Source organism: Enhydra lutris, unplaced genomic scaffold, assembly GCF_002288905.1.
Source record: "Enhydra lutris kenyoni isolate GAN:26980312 unplaced genomic scaffold, ASM228890v2 scaffoldscaffold77, whole genome shotgun sequence".
Classification (NCBI taxonomy): domain Eukaryota; kingdom Metazoa; phylum Chordata; class Mammalia; order Carnivora; family Mustelidae; genus Enhydra; species Enhydra lutris.
In genome coordinates this window covers 4,308,853-4,334,845 of record NW_019154161.1, presented here as the reverse complement: position 1 = coordinate 4,334,845, position 25,993 = coordinate 4,308,853, and the positions used below count along the sequence as shown (strand labels likewise).

The 25,993-nt window shown below is 46.3% G+C and overlaps 1 protein-coding gene across 2 annotated transcripts in view; it reads left to right on the top strand.

Annotated features, from left to right (window-relative positions):
• Positions 1 to 7,819: 7,819 nt before the first annotated feature.
• The window catches only part of LOC111160800 (SUMO1 activating enzyme subunit 1), an 83,898-nt gene continuing 65,724 nt past the window's right edge, over positions 7,820 to 25,993 (top strand). Inside the window, exons 1-2 of one of the 2 annotated variants that reach the window (XM_022524153.1) lie at positions 7,820 to 7,974; positions 23,373 to 23,484. In XM_022524153.1, coding sequence (XP_022379861.1) covers positions 7,877 to 7,974; positions 23,373 to 23,484 — 210 coding nt within the window. In that variant the 5' untranslated portion in view covers positions 7,820 to 7,876. The remainder of the gene's footprint in view (positions 7,975 to 23,372; positions 23,485 to 25,993) is intronic. The other variant, XM_022524152.1, reaches the window with a different exon arrangement.

Sequence of the window (25,993 nt, the reverse complement as noted above, 5' to 3'; positions counted from 1 at the left end):
TTGTGGAATTGTGTGCATAGCAAAGTCATGTCAGACCTGGGAATTTACGAGATGTGTGCTACCACCTTTGGGGTAATGAAAATGTTTTGGAACTAGAAAGAGGTGGTGGTTGCACAACCTGGTAAGTGTACTGAACACCACCAAATTGTTCACTTTAATTTTTTTTTTTTAAAGGGAGAGCAGGGGAGGAGCAGAGGGAAAGGGAGAGAGAGAATCCCAAGCAGGCTCCATGCCCCACGAGGAGCGGATGCAGGAATTGATCCCAGGATCCTGAGATAGTGACTCCAGCTGAAAGCAAGAGTGGGAAGTTTAACTCACTGAGCCACCCAGTGCCCCTGTTCACTTTATTTTTTTTTTTAAGATTTTATTTATTTATTTGAGAGAGAGACAGTGAGACAGAGCATTAGAGAGGAGAAGTTCAGAGGGAGAAGCAGACTTCCTGTGGAGCTGGGAGCCCGATGCAGGACTCAATCCCGGTACTCAGGGATCATGACCTGAGCCAAAGGCAATTGCTTAACCAACTGAGCCATCCAGGCGCCGCTGTTCACCTTTTTTTTTTTTTTTTAAGTCACAGATTTTTTTTTCCTGTGATGAGCACTTTTTTTTTTTTTAAAGATTTTATTTATTTGACAGAGAGAGATCACAAGTAGGCAGAGAAGCAGACAGGCAGAGAGGAGGAAGTAGGCTCCCTGCTGAGCAGAGAGCCTGATTAGAGGCTCCATCCCAGGACCCTGGGATCATGACCTGAGCTGAAGGCAGAGGCTTTAACCCACTGAGCCACCCAGGCGCCCCAATTTATTTATTTTTAAAGATTATATTCATTAATTTGACAGAGAGAGCACGTGCGCGCAGGCCTGTGCCCAGAAGCGGGGGGAGAGACAGGCAGAGGGAGAAGCAGGCTCCCCACTGAGCAGGGAGCCAGATGCTGGACTCCATCCCAGGATCCTGGGATCATGACCTGAGCTGAAGGCAGATGCTTAACTGACTGAGCCCCCCAGGCATCCCGACTTAAGCATTTTTTTTTTAAGTTTATTTATTTTTAAGTAAACTCTACATACAATGTGAGGCTCAAACTCACAACCCTGAGGTCAAGAGTCAGGGGCTCCATTGAGCTAGCCAGGTGCCTGCATGTGTGTGTGTGTGTGTGTGTGTGTGTGTGTGTGTGTGTGTGTGTATATACATGTATATATATATTTTTAAGTAAGCCCTACACCCAATGTGGGGCTTGAACTCACGACTCTGAAATCAAGAGTCATATGTCCCACTGAGCCAGCCAGACACCCCTAACTGATGTCTTTTATTTATTTACTTTTAATATTTTATTTATTTATTTGACAGAGAGAGAGATCACAAGTAGGCAGAGAGACAGGGGAAGCAGGTGCCCCGCTGAGCAGAGAGCCCGATGTGGCACTCGATCCCAGGACCCTGAGATCATGACCGGAGCCAAAGGCAGAGGCTTAACCTGCTGAGCCACCCAGGTGCCCCCTAATTGATGTCTTTTAAACAGCCCTATGAGTTCTTTGGTTCTAGCAGGAAGGGCAGGAAAAGAATTGAAAAACACCACATGGATCTTTGCTCCAGGGTTCTCCGCTCTGACTGTATTTTAGAATCATCTGGGGAGTATTTTGTAAAAATCCCAACGTCTCAGCTCCACCCCAGACCAATTAATCAGTCTCTGAAGGTGGGATCTGGGCACTATATTTGCTGAAAACCTCCCCAGATAATCCTAATATGCAGGTGGGACTGGGAACCACTGCCTTGGTTAATGGTGAACAGTCACCTGGGCGGAAGTAATTATGTAATTCTGAAACCCAGGGGCCTGATCTATGGGATCGCTGCTTTCCACCCCCTTGAAGTGACAAAAATCTCAGTTTGGGCAGCTTCTCTGATTAGCTGTTGCTGAAAAACAAGCTGCCCCATGGGTATATATGCCATGGTCTCCACAGGGTCTCTGAGAGATATTTGTAGACATTTGTTTATAGCAACATTATTCACAACAGTCGAGAGGTTAGAAGAACCCAAATATCTACTGAATGGATGGATGGGTAAATAGAACGTGGTGTATACTTCCAATGGAATATATTCATATTCAGCCTTGAAAAAGAAGATGGGGGGTTAGCCTGGGTGGCTCAGATGATTAAGCGTCTGCCTTCAGCTCAGGTCATGATCCCAGGGTCCTGGGATGGAGCCCCGCCTCGAGCTCTCTGCTCGGCAGGGAGCCTGCTTCCTCCTCTCTCTCTGCCTGCTTCTCTGCCTATTTGTGATCTCTGTCTGTCAAATAAATAAAATCTTTAAAAAAAAAAACCAAACTATCTCTAAGAACGGGAGATACTGCTGTAGCCAAATGTGCAAAATGCAATGGGCCGTAGTGATAACCGAGAGGACTTAGTGAACCCCCCTTTGTTGCCATAATTATTTCCTTAGTTGGCATTATTTAACCCTGGAAATATTGGAGTTAAATGTAGAAATTGTGAAGTGGCTCCGACCTCTGGAATTAATGTTTTGGTTTAAAAGGAATTTGTGGGGGCGCCTGGGTGGCTCAGTGGGTTAAAGCTTCTGCCTTCAGCTCAGGTCATGATTCCAGGGTCCTGGGATCGAGCCCCGCATCGGGCTCTTTGCTCAGCGGGGAGCCTGCTTCCTCCTCTCTCTGCCTGCCTCTCTGCCTACTTGTAATCTCTGTCTGTCAAATAAATAAATAAAAAAAAATCTTTAAAAAAAAAATAAAAAAAATAAAAGGAATTTGTGCATATTTGGATTTTTATATGCAGGAAGTGTTTAAGAGAACCTGGCCTATTGATGCTCAAAATATTTCCCTGCACTGATTCTTTTTAAGACTAGAAAGAGAGCTCGTGCTCAAGAGAGATCATAAGCTGGCGGAGAGGCAGATGGAGAGGGAGAGGCAGACTCCCCACTGAGCAGGGAGCCTGACTCCGATGGATCCCAGGCTTGATCCCAGGCTGGATCCCAGAACCCTGGGATCATGACCAGAGCCAAAGGCAAACGCTTAACTGACTGAGCCATCCAGGCACCCCGGTTTTTCCCTGCAATGATTTAAAGACCTGGAGTGACTGTGAAGTTGTTTAGTCAAAAAATGTGTGTGTGTGTGTGTGTGTGTGTGTGTGTGTGTGTGTGTGAGAGAGAGAGAGAGAGAGAGAGAGAGAGAGAGACAGACAGAGAGGATGTGCCAAAACTTCAAATTAATGAATCTAGACAAAGGATGTATGAATATTCATTGGGCTGTTTTTCTGTAAGCTTAAAAATCTTCAAAATAAAAATCTCTGGGACACCCGGGTGGGTCAGTTGGTAGAGCCTACCACTCTTGATCTCAGGGCCCCGTGTTTCCTGTAGAATTTACTTAAAAAAAGATTTGTGTTTTAAAAAAAAGTTATAGGGGTGGCTGGGTGGCTCAGTCGTTAAGTGGCTCCCTTCGGGCTCCCCGCTTAGCGGGAAGCCTGCTTCTCCCCCTCCCGCTCCCCCTGCTTGTGTTCTCTCTCTCACTGTGTCTCTCCCTGTCAAAAAAATAAAATTTTTTTTTAAGATTTTATTTATTTATTTGACAGACAGAGATCACAAGTAGGCAGAGAGGCAGGCAGAGAGAGAGGAGGAAGCAGGCTCCCTGCCGAGCAGAGAGCCCGATGCGGGTCTCCATCCCAGGACCCTGGGATCATGACCTGAGCTGAAGGCAGAGGCTTTAACCCACTGAGCCACCCAGGCACCCAAAAAAATAAAATCTTAAAAAAAAAAAAAAAAAGGTAAGGGCTAAGGTCGTGGTTGGAGGCTGGATTGGAGATCAGGAAAGGAGTTAGGAAAGGGCCTTTGCTGGGGACCAATAAATGTTTGGAAGAAACAATACAGATTTGAAGAGACATGTGCCTCCCAGACATGCTCATTTCAAAGAGAACCTCAAATCATTCTAAGCAAAGTGATGTTTGCTCTGGACTTGTTCCTTTAGCTGTCAGGATCCTGATTTTTTGTGTTCTCTATTTGCCTCAAAGTACAACGGTCATATACTGTAATTAACAAAGAAATTACAGTGGCTCCTGGGTGGCTCAGTGGTTGAGCCTCTGCCTTAGGCTCAGGTCCTGGGATCAGGGTCCTGGGATCAGGGTCCTGGGATCGAGCCCTGCACCGGGCTCTCTGCTCAGCAGGGAGCCTGCTTCCTCCTCTCCCTCTGCCTGCCTCACTGCCTGCTTGTGATCTCTGTCAAATAAATAAAATCTTTATAGATTCTCAGTATTTAAAAAAAATCATTCATGATCTCATTTTTTTCTTTTCTTTTTTTGAAAGATGTTATTTATTTATTTGCCAGAGAGAAAGAACCATGGGAGGGAGAGGCAGGCAGAGGGAGAAGCAAGCTCCCCACTGAGCAAGGAGCCCAATGAGGGACACAATCCCAGGACCCTGGGATCATGACCCAAGCCAAAGGCAGATGCTTAATCGACTGAACCACCCAGGCGCCCCAAGCTGCATGTTTCTTAAGGCCTGGATGGAGAAATTGGATCAGCGTTTACTTCCTTCCAAGCCATCATAGAGTACAGATTCAAGGACGGGGATTTTGATTCCCCCCCACTCAATATCGTTGAAGAATATCAAAGGATTGAAGAATATCAAAGGATTTGTGGGCATGTTTTATTTTTTATTTTTTCAGTAAGCTTGAGGCACAATGTGGGGCTTGAACTCATGACCTCCAGATCAAGAGCTGCATGCTCTACCAACTGAGCCAGCCAGGCACCCCAGATTTGTGGGCCTGTTTTAAACCTCCCACAGAGTGTGTGGGGTGGAGGAGTAAGGGCCAAGGAGATACCCTCAGGAAGGCAGAGTCAGAAAGAATGAGAGGTGCCTAGGTGGCTTAGTCGGTTAAGCAGTTAAGTGTCCGCCTTTGGCTCAGGTCATGATCCCGGGGTCCTGGGATTGAGCCCCTCTATGGGCTCCCTGCCCAGGGGGCAGCCTGCTTCTCCCTTTCTGTCTGGGCCCCCTCCTTGTCTTTCTCTCTCAGATAAATAAATAAAACCATTAGAAAAAGAGAGAGAGAGAGAGAATGAGCTTAAATTCTGGGTCACAGCAGGTGCAGCCATCCTTCCTGCCTGGGGTTCTTCCCATGTTTTGTTATTTGAACTTTATTGACTCTGTAAAGCTCAGCAGAAAGTTTACATTCTCAGAATATCCTTTTTCTGACTCCAGCACGAAGTCAAACACTGTCACAGCTCTTTCTTCTTTTCCTTCACAGCACTTCACAAAGTTTCTATTACTATTTATGTGGCTGTTTTATCTCTCCCACTGGATTATGACTGTCCCTAAAGCAGAGGTATGTCCATTTTTATCATTATTGTATCCCTGGGGCCTGGCACAAAGTCAAACACATGGTAGGGATATGGCAGATATTTTTCAAGACTGTTTAGTGAATAAATCCTTTGCTGGTAAAATACTTCCTGTCTTCCTTATTAGCTGGTCAACACAACACAGGGCGGATCCATGTTTCTTTTGTTCACCATATTCATGTCCTTGTATCGTCCTCTCCTACAATGAATACAACTGTGTATGATCCATGGGATTTTAGTGGCAGTGTGTGACTTCCAAAGCTAAGTTATAAAAGACATTGATGGAGTGCTTCATTTGGTAAGTGTCTGATATCGGCTCAGGTCTTGATCCGGGATCCTGGGGTCCAGTCCAGCACTGGGCTCCCTGCTCCGCAGAGAGTCGGCTTCTTCCTCTGCCGCTCCCCCTGTTCATGCTCTCTCCCAAATAAATAAATGAAATGTTAAAAAAAAATAAAAGACATTGCTGCTTTCACCTTGCTCTCATGGATCACTCAGTTTGGGGGAAGCCAGCCCCCATGTCATGAGGACACTCCAAAAGCCTGGTGGTTGTGCCCACGTGGAGTAGAACTGAGGCCCCCAGCCGTCAGCCCACGTCAACTTGCCAGCCATAAGGAGTGAGTCACCCCGGAAAGGGATCTTTCATCACAAGCCATCAGATCACTGTAGCCCCAGCTGACATCTGACCCCATGCTCATGAAACACCTTGTGCCAGAACAGCCCAGATAAGCTGCTCTGAATCCCAAACCCACAGAAACCATAAGAGATAATAACTATTTATTGTTAAGTCTCTAATTTTTTACATGATTTGTTCCACATCTATAACCAAGAGTAAGCATTAGCCAAACATTTTTTTTTTTTTTTTTGAGTGATATTGTGATCTTGGATGAATTCCTACCCCATTCTGAGCCCCAGAGTTGTGGTCTGTAAAAGGGGATGAAATATCCATAGAGTATGTACCTCAGGGGCAAGATCGGAGCACCTGGTAGAAGCTTAATATACCTCCTGATGAAGCATGTGAGCCACACCACCTGGGTTTGAATCCCAGTTTCACTACTTCTAAGGTAAGACTTCGTTCAGGCTACTAATATTTAACTTTCCTGGACCTTAGACCCTTCAGCTGTCAAATAGTAGTAACAAAAAACCAAGGGGCGGGGGGTGCCTGTGTAGCTCAGTGGGTTAGAGCCTCTGTCTTCAGCTCAGGTCATGATTCCAGGGTCCTGGAATCAAGCCCCCCCTTGGACTCTCTGTTCAGCAGGGAGCCTGCTTCCTCCCCCACCCCCCACGCCTGCCTCTCTGCCTACTTGTGATCTCTGTCTGTCAAATAAATGAATAAAATCTTAAAAAAAAAAACACCACTAAAAAACAAAACAAAACAAAAAAAATTCTAGGGGCACCTGGGTGACTCAGTGGGTTAAAGCTCTGCCTTCTGCTCAGGTCATGGTCCCAGAGGCCCCCGTCAGGCTATCTCTGCTAGGTGGGGAGCCTGCTTCCTCCTATCTCTTCTCTGCCTGCCTCTGCGCCTACTTGAGATCTCTGTCTGTCGAATAAATAAATAAAATCTTAAAAAAAAACAAAAACCCTAAGTCATCTCATAAGGATTAGAGAAAGAACTCAGGTAAAGCTCATTTTAACTCCGTGGGAAAGCAGTTACTTCTTTTTTACAGGGCTCTACCGAGCCTAGCACTGAGATCAATTGTTGACACATGACAAATGTTCAGTAAGTATTTGTTGAATGGATAATAAAAAGACTGCCTGAGGAAAATAGATATAAGCTAATACTAGCCTACAAGGCCCTACTGGATGTACCACTTGCTTCATCTACGATTTCACCTCTTACAACCTGTCCTTCCTTTCACTCTGCTCCAGACACCTTGCCCTCTCCATAGTTCCTCGTCTATGCTAGCACATTCCAGCTTCAGGGCCTTTGCACGTGCTCTTTGCCCTGACTGGAAATGCTCCACCTCCTAGTCATCCTTGTTTATTCGGTCCCTTCAGATCTTTATTCAGTATCACTTTCTCTGAGAGACCTTCTCTCTGGCCACTCCTGCATCCCTGAAGGTCCATGTCTGCCTTTATTTTTCTCCTCAGCATTTATCACGGCCTGATTTCCATTCTTCTTTGGGCTCCCCTCAACAGAACGTAAGCTCCATGAAGACAGGGCTTTGTCTATTTTATTCGCTGCTCTATTTCAAAACACCCCCAATGCTGGGATTTCAGCAGGTGCTAGATAAATATTTAAGGAATTAATAGCCCCATAAAGCTACATTTGCGTATCTGCCGTCTCGGGTTGTTAAACCGCGCCATTTTGGGGCCAGGATTGGCTGGAGCCCCATCACGTGACTGACAGACCCTCTGGCCCGCCTTTGAGGCTAGGGAGGTCCACGTGGTCCCGGGCTCTAGGGGCGGGGCGGGCCGTGGGGGAGGTTCTGCGCAGGCGCGGAGCCTGGCGCAGGCGCAGAGGCGGCCCGGGCGCGGGGCCGGCGGCGGTTGGCGGCGCGTGGGGCCGGCGGGTGGTTGCTGTGGGCAGGACCCGAGTGCAGGCAGCTAGAGCCGGCGCCATGGTGGAGAAGGAGGAGGCTGGCGGTGGCATCAGCGAGGAGGAGGCGGCGCAGTATGACCGGCAGATTCGTCTGTGGGGATTGGAGGCCCAAAAACGGTCAGGGCCAGAGCGGCTTGTGGGGCTGAGGGTCTGGAGGGGGCGTCTGGCCTGAGGCGTTCGCGGCCCTCACGGAGCCGGAGGATCTGATTTGAAGCGAGGAGGCGGGAATTACGTGCCCGGGGAGGGTGGTCTTCTTGAGAGCACTGGAGGGGTTGGTTAGAGGTGTTTCTGGAAGATGTGGGAAGCGGGGGCCTCTCAGGGTGGTGGGGAGGGTCGTTCCGAGGGAAGCCTCTGGAAGCGGCGGTGGGGGAGTCCTGAGGGATCAGGAAGACTCAAACTCAGGGACGCAGACGCCCGAAGGGAGTGGTGGTGGTGAGCGCTTGGGGAGTAGGAGGGTGCAAGGGAAGGATGAAGTGGGGGCATAGTTCATTCATTCGGAGGTTGTGGGAACCTGTTCTCTGCTGGACGCTGGGGAGACTGCCCACCGAACACGGGCGAGCTTACGTTCTTGTGGCTTCGAAAGGATGGGCCAGCTGGAAAGAATGAATGTTTTTTGAGGAGTTTTTTGGATCAAGTTATTTCTATCGGGAATCTTGAGAGACCCAGAGAGCCTAGGGTCTGGAGCTACCCGAAGAGGTTGCTTATTCCTAGGAACGGGGGTGTGTCCAGAGAGGACTGGGCACTAGGGTTGGGGTTACCTTGGGTACTTAATAGTTATGGGGGGGGTAATGAGGTCTTTGCAAGAGTTGATCAATTTGATCAGATATTCATTGAGCACCTGCCAGAAGCACTTTTCTAGGCGCTGAGCATATATTAGTGAACTGGATGGACTTCTTGCCCGCATGGAGGGTACATTCTGGTGGGGGAAACAATAAACGTAAATAATATAATAGGTAATGCAAGTGCCAGAGAGAGGAAAACCGTAGAGTATTGACCCTCACACCAGGGTCAATAAAGGGTGCTGAGGTGGGAGAGCTATTTTGGTAGGCCAGGGAAGGCCTCTGAAGAGGTAACATTGAGCCTCAGACCTCTGTGAAGGAAAAAGAGCTGTGTAGAGAGAAAACAGCTGGTGTACAATCCTGGGGGCCGGAGCTTGCTTGGCAAAGGAGAGAAAGAAGCAAGGTGGTGGAACGAAATGAGGAGTAGCTTTTTTATTTCCAGTGTTCTGGGAAACCTCCTGGAGAGTTTGAGCCTAGGAGTAAAGCGATCAGGTTTGCATTTTATTTTATTTTATTTTTAAAGATTTTATTTATTTCACAGAGAGCGATCACAAGTAGGCAGGCAGAGAGAGAAGAGGAAGCAGGCTCCGTGCCAAGTAGAGAGCCTGATGTGGGGCTCCATCCTAGGACCCTGAGATCATGACTTGAGCCAAAGGCAGAGGCTTAACCCGTTGGGCCACCCAGGTGCCCCATCAGGTTTGCATTTTAAAAGGATCGCTCTTGGGGCGCCTGGGTGGCTCAGTGGGTTAAGTCTCTGCTTTCGGCTCAGGTCATGATCTCAGGGTCCTGGGATCGAGTCCCACATCGGGCTCTCTGCTTGGCAGGGAGCCTGCTCCCCACCCCCTTCTCTGCCTGCCTCTCTGCCTACTTGTGATCTCTCTCTGTCAAATAAATAAAATCTTAAAAAAAAATAAATAAAAGGATTGCTCTTAAGGCGGGGAGCCTGGGTGGCTCAGTCGCTTAAGTGGCTGCCTTCGGCTTGGGTTGTGATCCCGGGGTCCTGGGATCAAGCCCCACATCGGGTTCCCTGCTCAGTGGAGAGCCTGCTTCTCCCTCTTCCTGCCACTCTGCCTACTTAACGCTCTTTCTCTCTCTGTCAAATAAATAAATAAAATCTTAAAAAAAAAATTAAAAGGATCACTCTTGCTGTGGGGAGAGTAGGTTGAAGTGTGCAGAAGTGGAGATGAGGATTCTGGTTGGGAGACCGTGGTAATAATCCCCCTTAGGACATAAGTAATGGTGGCTTCGAACTCTAGAGAAGGGGACAAATACATATTTGAATATATTTTCAAGGTTGGGAAGGGGACGGGATTTGCTGAAGGATACAGTCAGTGTGTGAGGTATGAGAGGCAGAACTCAAGGATGGCTTTAAGGTTTCTTTGGGCAGCTGGAAATATGGAATTGCCATTTATTGACTGAGATGATGGGGTAAGTGAAGAAGCAATTGTTCTCTTTTGGACTTAGATTTTATTTTACTTTATTTATTTATTTTTAAAAATATTTATTTGATATAGAGAGAGCGAGCGCACAGCAGGGGGAACATCCTGCAGAGGGAGAGGGATAAGGAGGCTCCCCACGGAGCAAGGAGCCAGATGCTGGGCTCGATCCCAGGACTCTGGGATCATGATCCAATCTGAAGGCAGATGCCTAACCGACTGAGCCATGCAGGCACCCCAGGACTTAGGATTTAGGTGGTTATTTATGTCTAGGTAGAAGTACAGTTGAGTTCAGAGTTGAGGTCTGATTGGTTGGGAGGTATGTGATGTGAGTCCAGGTATAGAGTTAATTGATCTAGGGTAAGGAGGCAGGCAGGTGGAGAGAATTGAGCTTGAGAGGTGGGAGTTTCTAGAATTTTTTGGTGAAAGAGAGTGTGTGTGTGGGGAGTGAAGTGGGGTGAACTGAGTTTTCACGCTCATTTCAGGTGTGTGGGGTTTTATGCGGTTGGGGGAGGGGGCATTGTGAGGCATCAGCAAGCATTGGTCTGAGGATCCAAGGGATCTAAAGTGGAATATTGGGAATTAAATGGTGGAAATGGGCTTGAGGATTATAGGTGGGGCTGATTGGTTTTAGGGACTGATATTTGAAGTAGGTTTGAGTGTTAGGAGGTCCAAAAAGGTTGGGAAAGAGATCCTAAGTGTATTAGAAGGGCTCATGGAAAGGGCGGGGGCAGCAGGTAGTTTTAAGGTAGGGCAAAGTTGGTGAAGATGAAGCTGGAATGTAGTGAGAGAACTGTCAGGAATGATTCCTCTGAGGAGCAGTGAAGGATGGATGGGAGCTGCTGAAGAGGAGATGGCCTACGGGACAAATCAGTCAGGGTATGGAATTCTTGGAAAATGGGAGTTATTCTGAGGGAGTGGAGAGGTACCGAACTCAGTGCAGAACCGAAGAGGATTGATTGAGGGTCCTGGGAGGGAAGGAAGGGGTTATCACTAATTTGGATATCTGTATTTATAGACAATCTGGGAGAGTTTGTGAAAGTGCCTTCATGTCCATCCCCTCCTGTCAGCTCTGAAGTAGGAGGGGTAGTGATTTCCCCTGTACAGACAGGAAAGAGGCTCCACAAAGCAGATTGACTTGCCTCTAAGGAGAACTCCTGGAGTCTGGGGTTCTTTTGTAAAATGGAAGGTGGCCTAGGAATCAGCCGATTATGTTCTGGCAACATTTTGTTGCTGATTCTGGGTGATATTGGACCTAGGTGATCAGAACTGGAAAGGAGAGTAATGGTCTAGAGGTTAAAAACTGGGTGGTATCTTTCATACACTGTTTTAAATTTTTGAAATTATGCCAACATTTAAAAGTTTAGAGAATTGGCCACATGTGAGACCATTTGAGCATCAGAAGGAAAAAATTGGGGTGCCTGGCTGGCTTAGTTAGTGGAGCATTGACACTCTTGATATTGGGGTTCTGAGTTCAAGCCCCAAGTTAGATGTAGAGATGACTTTTAAAAATCAAGTCAAAAGAAGGAAGGAAGGAGAGAGAAAGAGAGAGAGAGATGGACTTAATAATACTTAATCATTTAGAATCCATAAGGCCAAGGAAATATTCAAACAAAGAAATTAAAAACGAGTTTGTTGTCTTTGGAAGTGATTATTAATAATGTGCTTTCTGTGAAGTAAGAACTTCAGTGTGTCACCTTGAAGTTTTCCTGCTGACTATATTTTAGCCTAATCATGCTTTCAGAGAGCAGAGGAACAAATTAAAGAACACTGAGGTCATGATTAGATATCTAGGATGTAGGACATTTTGCAAGACAGCTGTCCTGGTTCTATTCCAGAAGTCAATGTCATGGAAAAAACAAGGGGAGGGAGTGTTCTAGATTAAAAGAGCATAAAGAGGTGAAGCCACATGTAAGATGTAAACCTTGACTGGATCCTGGTTCAAAAAGAAAACCCGTGAAGAAGCATCTTAGACAGTAGTGGAAATTTGAAAAGTCAATCCTATTAGGTGATATTTGAGAATTATTTTCTAGATGTGGTAATAGCACATCTAGAGATAGCACATTCTAGCAGAATGCTAACTATTCTTTTTATTTTCTGTGTGTTTCAAGTTTTTATCATGGGAAGTTGGGAAAAGGGGGGCGTCTGGGCTGCCTTTCGGGTTGGGTCATGATCCCAGGGTCTTGGTATCAAGCCCTGCATTGGGGTTCCTGCTCAGTGGGAGTCCTGCTTCTCCCTCTCCCACTTCCCCTGCTTGTGTTCCCTCTCTCGCTGTGTCTCTGTCGAATAAATAAGTAAAATCTTTTTTTTTTTTAAGATTTTATTTATTTATTTGACAGAGAGAAAGCACAAGTAGGCAGAGGGAGAGAGAGAGAGAGAACCAGACTCCCTGCTGAACAGAGAGACCAATGCGGGGCTCGATCCCAGGACGCTGAGACCATGACCTGAGCCAAAGGCAGAGGCTTAATCCACTGAGCCACCCAGGTGTCCGAGGACAAGCGTTTTCTAAATGTCTGATAATGAAAGGGGTTTGACTGGTCTTACTAAGTTTCTAGTGCTTGCAAGTTTGTAGACATTTAGATGTATTTGTTAGGTGAAATGACTGTACTTTGCAAAGACATAGGAAATCAAGAAACCTGGGTTCAGTTCCCAGTTTCTAACCAGCTCTCTTGACTTTGGGTCAGTCACACATTTTGTTGGCCTTAGTTCCACATCTGCAAAAAGGCGGGATGAGAGTGACTATATATATATATTTTTTAAGATTTTATTTACTTATTTGACAGAGATCACAAGTAGGCAGACAGACAGGCGGGGGCAGGGGGAGCAGGTTCCCCACTGAGCAGAGAGCTTGATGTGGGGCTCGATCCCAGGACCCTGAGATCATGACCTGAGCCGAAGGCAGAGGCTCAACCCGCTGAGCCACCCAGGTGCCCCAGGTGACTACATTTTTTTTTTTTTTTTTAAGATTTTATTTATTTATTTGTCAGAGAGAGAGAGGGAGAGAGAGCAAGCACAGGCAGACAGAATGGCAGGCAGAGGCAGAGGGAGAAGCAGGCTCCCTGATGAGCAAGGAGCCCGATGTGGGACTCGATCCCAGGACGCTGGGATCATGACCTGAGCCGAAGGCAGCTGCTTAACCAACTGAGCCACCCAGGTGTCCCCCGGGTGACTACATTTTTAAGGACTCTTTCAACTCTGAAATTTTGACTTTACAAAAAGGGACTTCAAAAATTACCCTGTGTTTGGGGTGCCTGGGTGGCTCAGTCGTTAAGCATCTGCCTTCTGCTCAGGTCACGGTCCCGGAGTCCTGGGATTGAGCCCCGCATCTGGCTCCCTGCTCCAAGGGACGCCTGTTTCTCCCTCTCTCACTCCCCCTGCTTGTGCTCCCTCTGTCACTGTGTCTCTGTCAAATAAATAAAATCTTAAAAAAAGATTTCCGTGTTTTCAGAGACTCATTATCCAATTCTGCTGATGTTCAAAAGAACTTCAGTTGGTTCTGCAGGCACCCATTTGCCGTAATAGTAACTGAGGACGCACTGTGTTGTGGAGGCTAATCCTGATCATCTCATGTAAGGACCAGTTTATTGTAGTGTTGCTAGAGGTTGATAGTGGAGTTTGACTCTCAATGGCAGAAATTTTTGTTTAACCTTGGATATACATTCCTTCTCTGCTTTTGTTTCCTCATCTGTCAGATGGAGATAATAGAATCTGTATTATAAGATTGTTGAGAATTAAATGAGATAATGCGTGGAGGCGCCTAGTCGGCTCAGCTGGAAGGGGACTCGACTCTTGATCTCAGGGTCGTGAGTATGGGCTCTACCTTGGGTATAATAAACAAAGACAAAAAAATGAGATAATGCATGAATAGTGCCTATGCTCAGAAAGCACTCAGTAAATTATAGCTACAGTGATTTGACAAGTATAAATCATAAGCAACAAAAGAAGGGAAGCTACATAGGAAATAGGTTGAGATAAATAAGGCAAATGTAAAGTAAACATTAGTGGGACGAATGGAGACTCCAGAAGAATGAGGAAGATTGTAGGGGCAACAGTCTTAAGTTCTGTTTTGGGTTCTGGAAGACACTGAAGGAAATGTAATGAATGTGCAGTTAGATGGAGCAAGATTGTAGATTTAAATGAAAAGTACTTTACTGTTAAGTGAAGATGAGTTTCCGTCTGAAGGAGAAAATGGTCTGATCTGCCAAATGTGTTTGGCCTCATCATTTACCTGGTTGCACTGACTAGAAATCTAGACGTTCTTTATTCATCTGTGTCCTTTATTCCTATGTCCCATCTGTTGGCAAGTCCTGTCAGCTCTGCTTCATACTATCTCAGTCACCTTTCTTCATTTCCTTTTTTTTTTTTAAAAGATTTTATTTATTTATTTGAGAGAGAGAACATGAGAGTGGGGTGAGGGGCAGAGGAAGAAGCAGTCTTCATGCTGTGCAGGGAGCCTGATGTGGGTGGGACTCAATCCCAGGACTACGGTATCATGGCCTGAGCTGAAGGCAGTCGCTTAAACCGACAGAGTCACAGAGGTGCACCAACCTTTCTTCATTTCTTTTTTTTTTTTTTCTTCCTTTCTAAGTCCAGCTTACACTCATCATCTCTCAGATCACCTCAGTAGTCCCCTCAACTGGTCTCCTCTGTTCCACTCTTGACTGTATAATCCAGTCTCCATACAACAGCCAGGTTGATTAAAAAAAAAAATCATATCACAGCCAGTTCTCTGCATAAAGCCTTTCAGTGATTTCCTCTTACATTCAGAATAAAATCCAAAGCTTTTAAAATCCATTGCCTTTCATGCCCTGCCTTGTCTGATCTTGCCTGCATCTCCCTGGTTCACTTCATTCAAGCTCTTGATTCTTTCTGTTCCTCAAATATGCTGAACCTCTCTCTGCCCTGGAGACTTGGTGCTTACCCTACTTGAAATAGTCTTTTTTTTCCCCAAGGATTTTATGTATTTATTTGATAGAGACACAGCAAGAGGGAACACAGGCCAGGGGGAGTGGGAGAGAGAGAAGCAGGTTCCCTGCCAAGAAGGGAGCCCGATGTGGGGCTCCACCCCAGGACCCTGGGATCATGACCTGAACCGAAGGCAGAGGCTTTAACCCACTGAGCCACCCAGGCCCCCCTGAAATAGTCTTATAACCAGATTTTTGCATGACTCACTGTCACATATTGGGCTCTTGATATATGTGGTTCAGGTGTGAATTTGGTAGTCTTAGGAATTCTTTTTTTTTTTTTTTTCTTTTTTTTTTTAAAGATTTTATTTATTTGACAGAGAGACCTCACAAGTAGGCAGAGAGACAGGTGGGGGGGTGGGAAGCAGACTCCCCGCTGAGCCCAGAGCCTGATGTGGGTCTCGATTCCAGGACCCTGAGATCATGACCTGAGCTGAAGGCAGAGGCTTTAACCCACTGAGCCACCCAGGCACACCCCAGTCTTAGGAATTCTTAATCATGAGTGGAATTCAGTTGGCTTGACTTAACTTGCAGTATGTATTGGGAATTCAAAGGTTGTAATAAAAAGGCTCTGGTTCCTTCCTACTCAGAAATTTAAAAGGTATTCCTGTGGCAGTAAAAGGTAAGGGTGAGAGAGCCTAATCAGCAAATATTTATTTATTTATTTATTTATTTATTTATTAAAAAGATTTTATTTATTTATTTGACAGAGAGAGATCACAAGTAGGCAGAGAGGCAGGTAGAGAGAGTGAGAGGGAAGCAGCCTCCCTGCTGAGCAGAGAGCCCGATGCGGGACTCGATCCCAGGACCCTGAGATCATGACCTGAGCCGAAGGCAGAGGCTTAACCCACTGAGCCACCCAGGCGCCCAGCAAATATTTATTTAGAACCTACTGTGTACAAGACAACATGGAGGGAGACATTGAAAGAGGAAAAATCATAGATTATGGTCAGAACTATATTCCAATTCCAGTCTGGCTACTCAGCTGTGAGAGCCTGGACACCTTTTCTGAGCCTCAGTTTTCTCCCTACTCCAAGCCTTTCTTTCCTGTGGAAACGTGATGGCCTACTCTGGGGTCTGTGGAGCCCTTTCGACTTCTAGAGTGAGAAATTTTATGCAGTATTTAGGGTGTGTATGCTTTTTTCCCCCAAAAGAAACATTGAAGAACCATAATCAAAGTTGTTGTTTTGAATTTTATTTTAAGTAGGCCTCATACCCAATGTGGGGCTTGAACTCAGTACCCTGAGCTTGAGTCATGTGCTCTACTGACTGAGCCAACCAGGTGCCCCAGTAATCAAGGTATCAGTGAGGTAATATATGTAATGTACCTAGTTCCCTGCCTCGAACCTAGTGAGCCCTCTGTAGCTGGTCATTACTGCCATTGTGGCTACCGGTGCACTCTCTGCATAACCTGTTACGATGTGGTTTTACATTTATTTGTGGTATTGAGAGGTGGTATAACTTGAAGAGTACAGACTTGGGAGCATTATTTCCGAGCTGATGCCTGCTTTGCCATTTAATAGTTGTTCTTTAACAACTCTGTTCTCAGTATCTTAGTTTCCTGTTGGTGCTGTAACAATTACCACCAGCTTAGTGGCTTAAAACAATACAGATTTGTATTTGCAGTTCTGGAGGTCAGAAGTCTGAAATTAAAAAAAAAAAAAGTCTGAAATCAGTTTAACTGGGCTAAAATCAAGGCGTTGACAGGGCCATGTGCCCTGTGGGGGTTCTAGGGGAGAGACTTTTTGCTTGACTTTCCGAGCACGAAGAAGCCACCTGTGTTCCTTAGCTGGTGGCCTCTTCATTTCCAAAGCCAGCAGCACAGCAACTTCTGACCCTTCTGCCTCCCTCTTATAAGGACCCACCCAAGTAATAATCTAGGTTAATCTCTCCATTTCATGGAATCTTAATTTAATTACACCTAAGTCCCTTTTGTCATGTAAAGTAATTTATTCACAGGTCCTAGGGATTAGAGCGTGGACATCTGAGGGGGGGGGTTAGGGAAGTTTGCTCACATTTTGTTTACTACAGCTTTCTTATCTGCAAAATGAGAGTTAACAGTGCCTTTCTGACAGAGGGTTTATTATTATTATTATTTATTTGTTTATTTATTTATTTAATTTGACACAGAGAGCATAAGCAGGGGGAGCATCAGGCAGAGGGAGAGGGAGAAGCAGGTTCCCTGCTCAGCATGGAGCTAGAAGTGGGGCTGGATCCCAGGATGCTGGGATCATGACCCGAGCCCAAGGCAGATGCCCAACCGACTGAGCCACCTAAGTGCCCCTTTCTGGCAGAGTTAATACACATACATTGCTTAGAACAGTGCTTGGCATACAGTTAGAGTTCAGTAAGTGTTACCTTTTGTTATCTTATTCTTTCTAATGGCTACCTCGTTTTCCGTGGTGCGTGTGCACCAGAGTAGTGTGGCCTCAGAGCCCACTATCTGAATCGCTGTCCCTTATTATTGCCCGAATCAACTAGCCGATTATTAGCCACTTCCTAGCTGTGTGTCCTTGGGTAAGCTAGGGAACTTCTTTGTACCTGTTTTCTCAGCTGCAAAATAGGGATAAGGAGATACCAGCTCATAAGATTGTCATGAGAATTATGTAACAGTACACATAAAGAGTGTGTAGCATGGGGCGCCTGGGTGGCTCAGTGGGTTAAAAAGCCTCTGCCTTAGGCTCAGGTCATGATCCCAGGCTTCTGGGATCCAGCCCCACTTCTAGCTCCATGCTGAGCAGGGACCCTGCTTCTCCCTCTCCCTCTGCCTGATGCTTCCGGCTCTCTGCTCCACCCCCCGCTCTCTGCCTGCCTCTCTGCCTACTTGTGGTCTGCCAAATAATAAAAACTTAAAAAAAAAAAAAAGTGTGTAGCATATGGTGAATCTTCAATATATGTTAGCTATTATTATTTTATTATGTACCAGATTTATGTAATTCTGGTGATGGACACTTGGGTTTCTTTTGGTGTCTCTATTCCATACTGTTCCAGTAAAAGTATTAGACTAAGTTGTAAGCACAGTCATAGATGCTAGGGATACGATGGTTTCTGGAACTTACATTTGAAAGGAGGTGGCAGTGAACATATAAACAAAGAGTGTAATTCCAGATAGAAGTGGGTGCGGACATAAATTGGGATTAGGTGGCCAGTGTGGACTTCTAAGGTGGTGACAGTTGAGTTGAGACCTAAAGAACTGACTACCGGCCAAGTCTTAAGGCGGGAGCTGGGGTGTAGGCAAACTAGCAGCCCGAAGAGTGTGATGAGCCTGAGATGGGAGCGGTTCACAGGGCTTTGGGTAAGGAACTTGGAGAGGGAGCCATTGAACAGTTGGAGCAGGAGAGGGGCATCATCTGATTTAAAAGCTCTCTCTTCCTGAGTTGGGGGTAGCAGATTGTAGGGAGCAAGAGTAGAAGCGAGGAGGCCAGGTATAAAGCTGTCGTAGTTCCGTAGGTGAGAAATGGTGGTGGCTGTGAGGGTGGGGGGAAGTGGATAGGCGCTGCTGCTGTGAACACATCTGTACAGACCTGGGTGCACACCGGAGTATCTCCGCAGCATTCGTTCCTAGAAGGGGAACTGTTGCGTCAGAGTATGAATAATACTAGCTGACATTTACTAAGTGCTGACTGTGTGCCAGGTCCTATTTTAAGTGCTTTTCGTGTAATTGAGCCATACATTAGCTGAAAGCTCAGGGCCTCTAGCATAGTTAAGGATTAAAAATACAAACATGATATTCAGTGTTGATGGCAGCTGAATAAAAAAAACATCCCACGCAGGGCCTCCTGCGTGGCTCAGTTGTTAAGTGTCTGCCTTAGGTTCAGGTCATGGGGTCGAGCCCATGTCGGCCTCCCTGCTCAGCGGGAAGCCTGCTTCTCCCTTTCCCACTCCCCCTGCTTGTATTCCCTCTCTCGCTGTCTTTCTCTCTCAAATAAATAAAATCTTTAAAAAGAAAATTGGGGGGGGGGTGTTCCTGGGATCCAGCTGTAGGGCTCCCTTCTGAGCAGGGAGTCTTTTTCTCCATCTCCCTCTGTCCCTCCCTCCACTCACGCTCCCCCCTGCGCCACCCCCCACCCCGCAATAAATAAATAAGATCTTTAGGGGCAGGGGAAAAAACCTCCCAAGCAGTCAGAGTCTAGAGCTCTGTAGGAGGTAGGAATTGTGGAGAGCCCACGTGGCTAAATGTGATTTTTGTCAGAGGCATTTATAGGTTGCAGTGCTCTAAGAGCTCAGAGGAAGGGGTGCTCACCTGAGTCGGCTGTGGTAAGAAGGACTTTTTGAGGAAATGGGATTTGAATTGGGTTTTGATGTCCGGGGAAAAGCTCAACTAGGCCTAGAGAGGAGTGTATTGCAGGTGTGTAAAATGTGGTGATCTAAAGTTGGCAGGTGGGAAATGGGAGGCATGTCCGGGAGGGAGGAATCTGGTGCTGGTGGGAGAGACAGCTGGGGAAGTGGAAGGGAAATACTGAAGGCCTTTAAATGCCACCTTTAGAATTTTTCTATCAGATTCTTTTGAAAATCAGGATCCCACCTATCACTGAGCCCTTGTTGTTGTTGTTGTTGTTTTTGTCATTTTAGGGCTAGTTATTTTTTTTAAAGATTTTATTTATTGGCGCCTGGGTGTCTCAGAGGGTTAAGCCTCTCCCTTCGGCTCAGGTCATGATCTCAGGGTCCTGGGATGGAGCCCCTGCGTTGGGCTCTCTGCTCAGCAGGGAGCCTCCCTTTCCCCCTCTGCCTCTGCCTGCCTCTCTGCCTACTTGTGATCTTTCTCTGTCAAATAAATAAATAAAATCTTTTTTAAATAAAGATTTTATTTACTTATTTATTTGAGAGAGATCGCAATAGGTGGGGGGGCAGGCTCCCTGCTGAGCAGAGAGCCCAACGCAGGGGCTCCATCCCAGGACCCTGAGATCATGACCTGAGCCAAAGGGAGAGGCTTAACCCACTGAGCCACCCAGGCGCCCCTGTTGTTTTGTTTTGTTTTTTTAAGATTTTTATTTATTTAAGAGACGGGTGGGAGTGTGTGTGCAGGGGAAGCTCATGAGGAGGAGAAGGAACAGAGGGAGAGAGACAGGCAGAATCCCTGCTGAGTGTGGAGCCCAACGACAGATCCCAGGACTTTGAGATCACAAGCTGAGCCTCAAGTCAGCCGCTTAATAGACTGAGCCACCCAGGTGCCCCTTGTTTTTTGTTATAAGTAGGTTCCGAGTCCAGCATGGAGTCCAGTGTGGGCCTTGAACTCACAGCCCTAAGATCAAGACCTGAGCTGAGATCAAGAGTCAGATACCTAACCGTCTGAGCCACTCGGGCGCGTCACTGAGCCCTTTTGTAATTAAGGTAATGGGATTGAGAAGTTCAGTAAGTCCAAGTAATACACATTGAGCATCTGTTATGTGCCAGGGATAATGCTAGATGCGTTTGCACACACATTTTGACCGGTTGTCAAGGGGATTAATCGACATGAAGTCAAAATTGGTGTCCCCATTTTACAGCTGAAAAAATTGAAGTTTAGAGAGATTATGCATTTTGTCCAGATCACCCAGTTGGGAAGTGGCAGAACCAGAATTCAGAGCTAATTCTTCAGACCTAGAGGTCATTTAGTGATTGGCAGTGCCCTGTTGCTGAAGGAACAGTGAAGAGAACAGAGTATGAGAATTTAGTGGGTGTAGGGATTAGGAGGCCTATTGTTCGAAGATACAATTTCCCAGGGGAGAGCTGGGCTATTCTAGCTGTATCTTTGAGGTAGTGGAGCAGCCAAGCAGGACAGAAACCCTGGAACTTGGCACCCTGGAATTCCAGGTGGGGCAGTGTCGGGTCCAGGTGAAGGGAAGACTTAGAGATTAACAGTGACAGCAGAGATCTGGAAGGTACAGCTAAATGCAGTCAACCTTTTTGATGTCAAAAGGTTTGGTATGTGTACTGTATTCTTTTTGGAAACATGGCCTATTAAATGTGCTGATTCTGGAGGGATAGGAGCTCCTCTGGAAGGACATAGCTTTTCTTCCTCCTTCCACTCACTGGTATAAATCTGTGATGAGTGAATTACTCATTGCTAGTATCTCTGTTATTTACCTTGCTTGTATCTTATAAGGCCTCTTCGCGGTTCCCTCCTTTTTTAGAGAAGTGGAATTGTCACTCGAAAGGCTTGTGTCTGCTAGCCTGTGGATGGCAGTGGAAAGGCCCCATAGAAGAAAAGCCATAATGGAGAAGCTGAGACCTGGACATACGCCTTTGAGGGAAATACTGTCAATATTCCCTCCCCCTCATTTTACCCTTGGGTTGTATTAGTGAAAGAAATCCAGTGTGTGCGAATTTGAAGGATGAGTGCGGCACCCTGTTTTGTCAGCCACCATCCTCATTAAAGATCTCTAGTCTAATTACATGCAAGTATCCGTAATTATTAGTACCGTTTTTAGAAGAGCTGCTTCATGTTCTCCTTAATATTAGTGCAAGTTGAAAAGCTGCTCATTTCATAAATTTTTAAAAAATTTTTGTTCATTTATTTGCCAGAGAGAGTGAGCGAGCAAGCTTGCGTAAGTAGGGGGAATGGCAGGCAGAGGGAGAAGCGGGCTCCCCGCTGAGCAAGGAGCCAGATGGGACTCCATCCCAGGACCTTAAGATCATGACCTGACCCTAAGGCAGCTGCTTAACTGGCTGAGCCACCCAGGTGTCCCCAGACTTTTTTTTTTTTAAAATATTTTATGTATTTTAGAACACATGCATGAGTGTATGGTGGGAGAACAGAGAGGGAGGGAAAGGGACAAGTAGATTCCTCGTTGAACATGGAGCCCATCTCAGGGTTTGGTCTCAGAACCCCGAGATCATGACCTGAGCTGAAATCAAGAGTCGATTGCCCAACTGACTGAGCCATCCAGGCTCCCCTAAGTACAGACTTTTTTTGTTTTTTGTTTTTTAAGATTTTGTTTATCCATTTGACAGAGAGACACCATAAGCAGGTGAAGCAGCAGTCAGAGGGAGAGGGAGAAGCAGACTCCCCGCTGAGCAAGGAGTAAAATGCAGGACTTGATACATGGACCCTGGGATCGTGACCTGAGCCGGAGGCAGGCGCTTAACTGACTGAGCCACCCAGGCACCCCCAGACTTTTTGAGATAGCTGGACCTCTGATTACCTTTCTTAAAATCTCAATCTTTTGTGACTTTATAGACTAGGATGATCGAACACTTTCCAAATACACACTCTTTAATGCCACCCTGCTTTTGCTCATACTACCCCTTTTCACCTTTTCTTCTGCTGCTGTACTAGTCCAAGCCTTCATTCTCTCTCGCCTTAACTGTGACACCCTTATCCCTCCAGGAATCCGGCCCACCCCTGCCATGGCTTTCTGTTGTGCTTAGATAAAATTCAGCACTTAGGGGCGCCTGGGTGGCTCAGTGGGTTAAGCCGCTGCCTTCGGCTCGGGTCGTGATCTCAGGGTCCTGGGATCGAGCCCCGCATCGGGCTCTCTGCTCGGCGGGGAGCCTGCTTCCCTCTCTCTCTCTGTCTCTGCCTGCCTCTCTGTCTGCTTGTGATCTCTCTCTGTCAAATAAATAAATAAAATCTTAAAAAAAAAAAAAATTCAGCACTTACAGTGCTTGTAGGAGCCTTTGTGATGTGGGCCCTGGTTCTGTGTGTGACCCACCTCCTACCGTTGTTATCTTTGCTCACTGTTCTTCAGCCACTGTCCTTTCCGGCCCCCAAACATGCCAGGAACTCTTCTGCTTCAGGCCTTTTATACTTGCTGCTTTTGTACTTGCTCTTCTCCCAAATATTTGTATATTTGTCCTTCATTTCATTTTGATTTTTGCTCAGCACCTTCTCAGAAAGGTCTTCATGATCCGTCTGAGTAAAATAGCATCCTCCAACACTCTTGATCTATATCCTGCTTGATTTCCATCACTTCTTTTTTTCTTTTTTTCTAAGTAAGCTCTTCTGTGCCCAGTGTGGGGCTTGAACTCATGTCCCTGAGATCAGAGTCGTTCTACAGGCTGAGCCAGCCAGGCCTCCCTGATTTTCATCACTTTTTGACATCCGATATCTCTGTCTATCTCTTCCATAAAAGCTCCATGAGGGCAGGGGTTATGTCTGTCTCGTTCACTGCTCTATTTCTATACCTTAGAGGGGTGTCTGGCATAGTAGGTGCTCAATAAATATTTGTTGAATGAATTGTTCTTTGCAGGATGGATTAGAGCCTGTCTCTTTCCTGGATTTTATCCATGATGCTTCCGTGCATTTAATGAAAACCAAAATTACTTCACTGTTATTGTGACTTGTTCTGTTTTTCAATAATTCGGTGAAACTTTCACTGTTCTCTGTCACCTGGTTAACAGTGTCTGCCTTACAGGCTGCGGGCCTCCCGGGTGCTTCTTGTCGGCATGAAAGGACTCGGGGCTGAAATTGCCAAGAATCTCATTCTCGCAGGAGTGAAAGGACTGACCATGTTGGATCCTGAACAGGTGAGATGTTCGGCCACCTCCTCACTCTTCCTTCATGGTCTCCCCTCTTCAGTATAAAACACTTGGAGGTGTCGTGAATTCCTGTGTGCCCCTGCAGGCTTGTGAAAGAAGGGCTGGCATTAGTGGAGCTGTGGCCTCACGGCCCTGGCACGTCCTAGGTGGTCAGCTCCTGTCTCCTGTGTCCTCCTTGCGCTTTAAAGCATAGTCAGTCTCTCCCTTGGAGGGTGACTTTGAGGAGGAGAGGGGTGGTTTTCCACTTCATACGTATAAACCACCTGCGTGACTACTTAAAATTGCACAGTCCCCTCGGGGCTTTGTTACGGTGTAACTGGCCTTTACCCTGCACTGATCCTGCTTTAGAAGGTTTGAGATGTGGCTCAGGACTATGTAACATTTGAGAGGTATCTCAGGAGAGCTTCATGAGTTTGGAAAACAGTGGGTGGGAGAGAATGGATGCAGACTGCTTAGCATGGTGCTTACACGTAATTAAACATCTGATAATAATTCTATGGCATACCATTTAATTGAAGATATGGTAGTCATTCTCATCTCCTATGTAGATTTCTCTGACCAGTTTTTCCAAGGTGAAAATAACTTCTTTCTCTTACATTCTCATGCTTCAGTGTTTTAATTTTCTTTTATAGAAAATTTCAAATATATGCAAAAGTAGAATAACGTTGGATAACCCATCTATATGACTTCTACAGATAACAGTATTTTTTTTTTTTAAAGTTTTTATCTATTTATTAGTCAGAGAGAGAGAGGGAGAGAGCACAGGCAGACAGAATGGCAGGCAGAGGCAGAGAGACAAGCAGGCTCCCTGCTGAGCAAGGAGCCCCATGCGGGACTCGATCCCAGGACGCTGGGATCATGACCTCAGGCAAAGGCAGCCGCTTAACCAACTGAGCCACCCAGGCGTCCCAGTATTTTTTTTTTTTTTTTTTTTTTGTCTGTATTTTTTTGGACAGTATTTTAAAGCAAATTCTAGAAATCATGTTGTTTAAGGTAAAATACTTGAAAGATTGTGTCATCACATGATACTCTTGGTGTCTTTCCTTTTAGACGATGAACATGCTAAGTAACTAGCCACACAGTGAGGTGTAGGCTCTGTGGAAGAAAGCAAATGTTGATGAAATTTTTTTTTTTTTTTTTTTTAAAGATTTTATTTATTTACTTGACAGAGAGAGATCACAAGTAGACGGAGAGGCAGGCAGAGAGAGAGAGAGAGAGAGAGAGAGAGGGAAGCAGGCTCCCTGCTGAGCAGAGAGCCCGATGCGGGACTCGATCCCAGGACCCTGAGACCATGACCTGAGCCGAAGGCAGCGGCTTAACCCACTGAGCCACCCAGGCGCCCCTTGATGAAATTTTTTAAAGCTCATCTGTCTGGGTTTCAGGAGAAAAGTAGTGTCAGGATTTAAAAGAAATTCTCCTGCAATGAAGAGAAATGTGGGTTGCCTCACTTAATATCAATCACAAATTGATTTTTGACTTGAATTCAAAACCTTCTAAGGAAAGAAAATTCTTGGAAGCAAACTGTGGGCGGAGCAGTTGCAGTGTTGACATCTCCCCAACCGCAGTGCCCCCTAGAGGCTTTTGGAGGGAGAACTTGTTTGCCGTGTAGAGAGGGTCAGAGCAGAGAGAGCCAGGGAAGGATCGTTCCTAAATGTGGAGGCCTGTAGTGTGGGAAACTGAAACCGGATGGGGATGATGACTTCCTCATCTGGTTGCAGGACTCGGAGAATGGGGAACGATGATAGAATACTGAGGCGTGACAGAGTGCTGTTACTGCTCAGGACAGCGATGGGTGCCATCCAGTGTTGGAGTGAACAGGCTGACTGTTATCCCTGCTGTCTTCACTTTGAGGATTTGCAGTGCCTTCCGTGTACCTTCCACTGAAATGCCTAATTCCTCTGACTGGTTTTCAAGACCTAATACAGCGGTTCTCCGTCCCATCTGTGGTTTGAGTATTTGGGGGATTTGTTAAAAATAAAAGTTCTCGGGGCTCCTGGGTGGCTCAGTGGGTTAAAGCCTCTGCCTTCGGCTCAGGTTACGATCCCAGGGTCCTGGGATTGAGCCCCACATCGGGCTCTCTGCTCAGTGGGGAGCCTGCTTCCCTCTCTCTCTTTGCCTCCCTCTCTGCCTACTTGTGATCTCTGTGAAATAAATAAATTTTAAAAATCTAAAAAAAAGGGACGCCCGGGTGGCTCAGTGGGTTAAGCCGCTGCCTTCGGCTCAGGTCATGATCCCGAGGTCCTCGGATCGAGTCCCGCATCGGGCTCCTTGCTCAGCGGGGAGCCTGCCTCTCGCTCTCTCTCCACCTCTGCCTGCCTCTCTGCCTGCATGTGTGCTTTCTCTCTCTCTCTCTTTTTTTTTTTAAAGATTTTATTTATTTATTTATTTGACAGAGAGAGAGAGAGAGAGAGAGAGCGAGCGAGAGAGCACAAGCAGGCAGAGAGGCAGGCAGAGGCAGAGAGAGAAGCAGGCTCCCCACTGAGCAAGGAGCCCGATG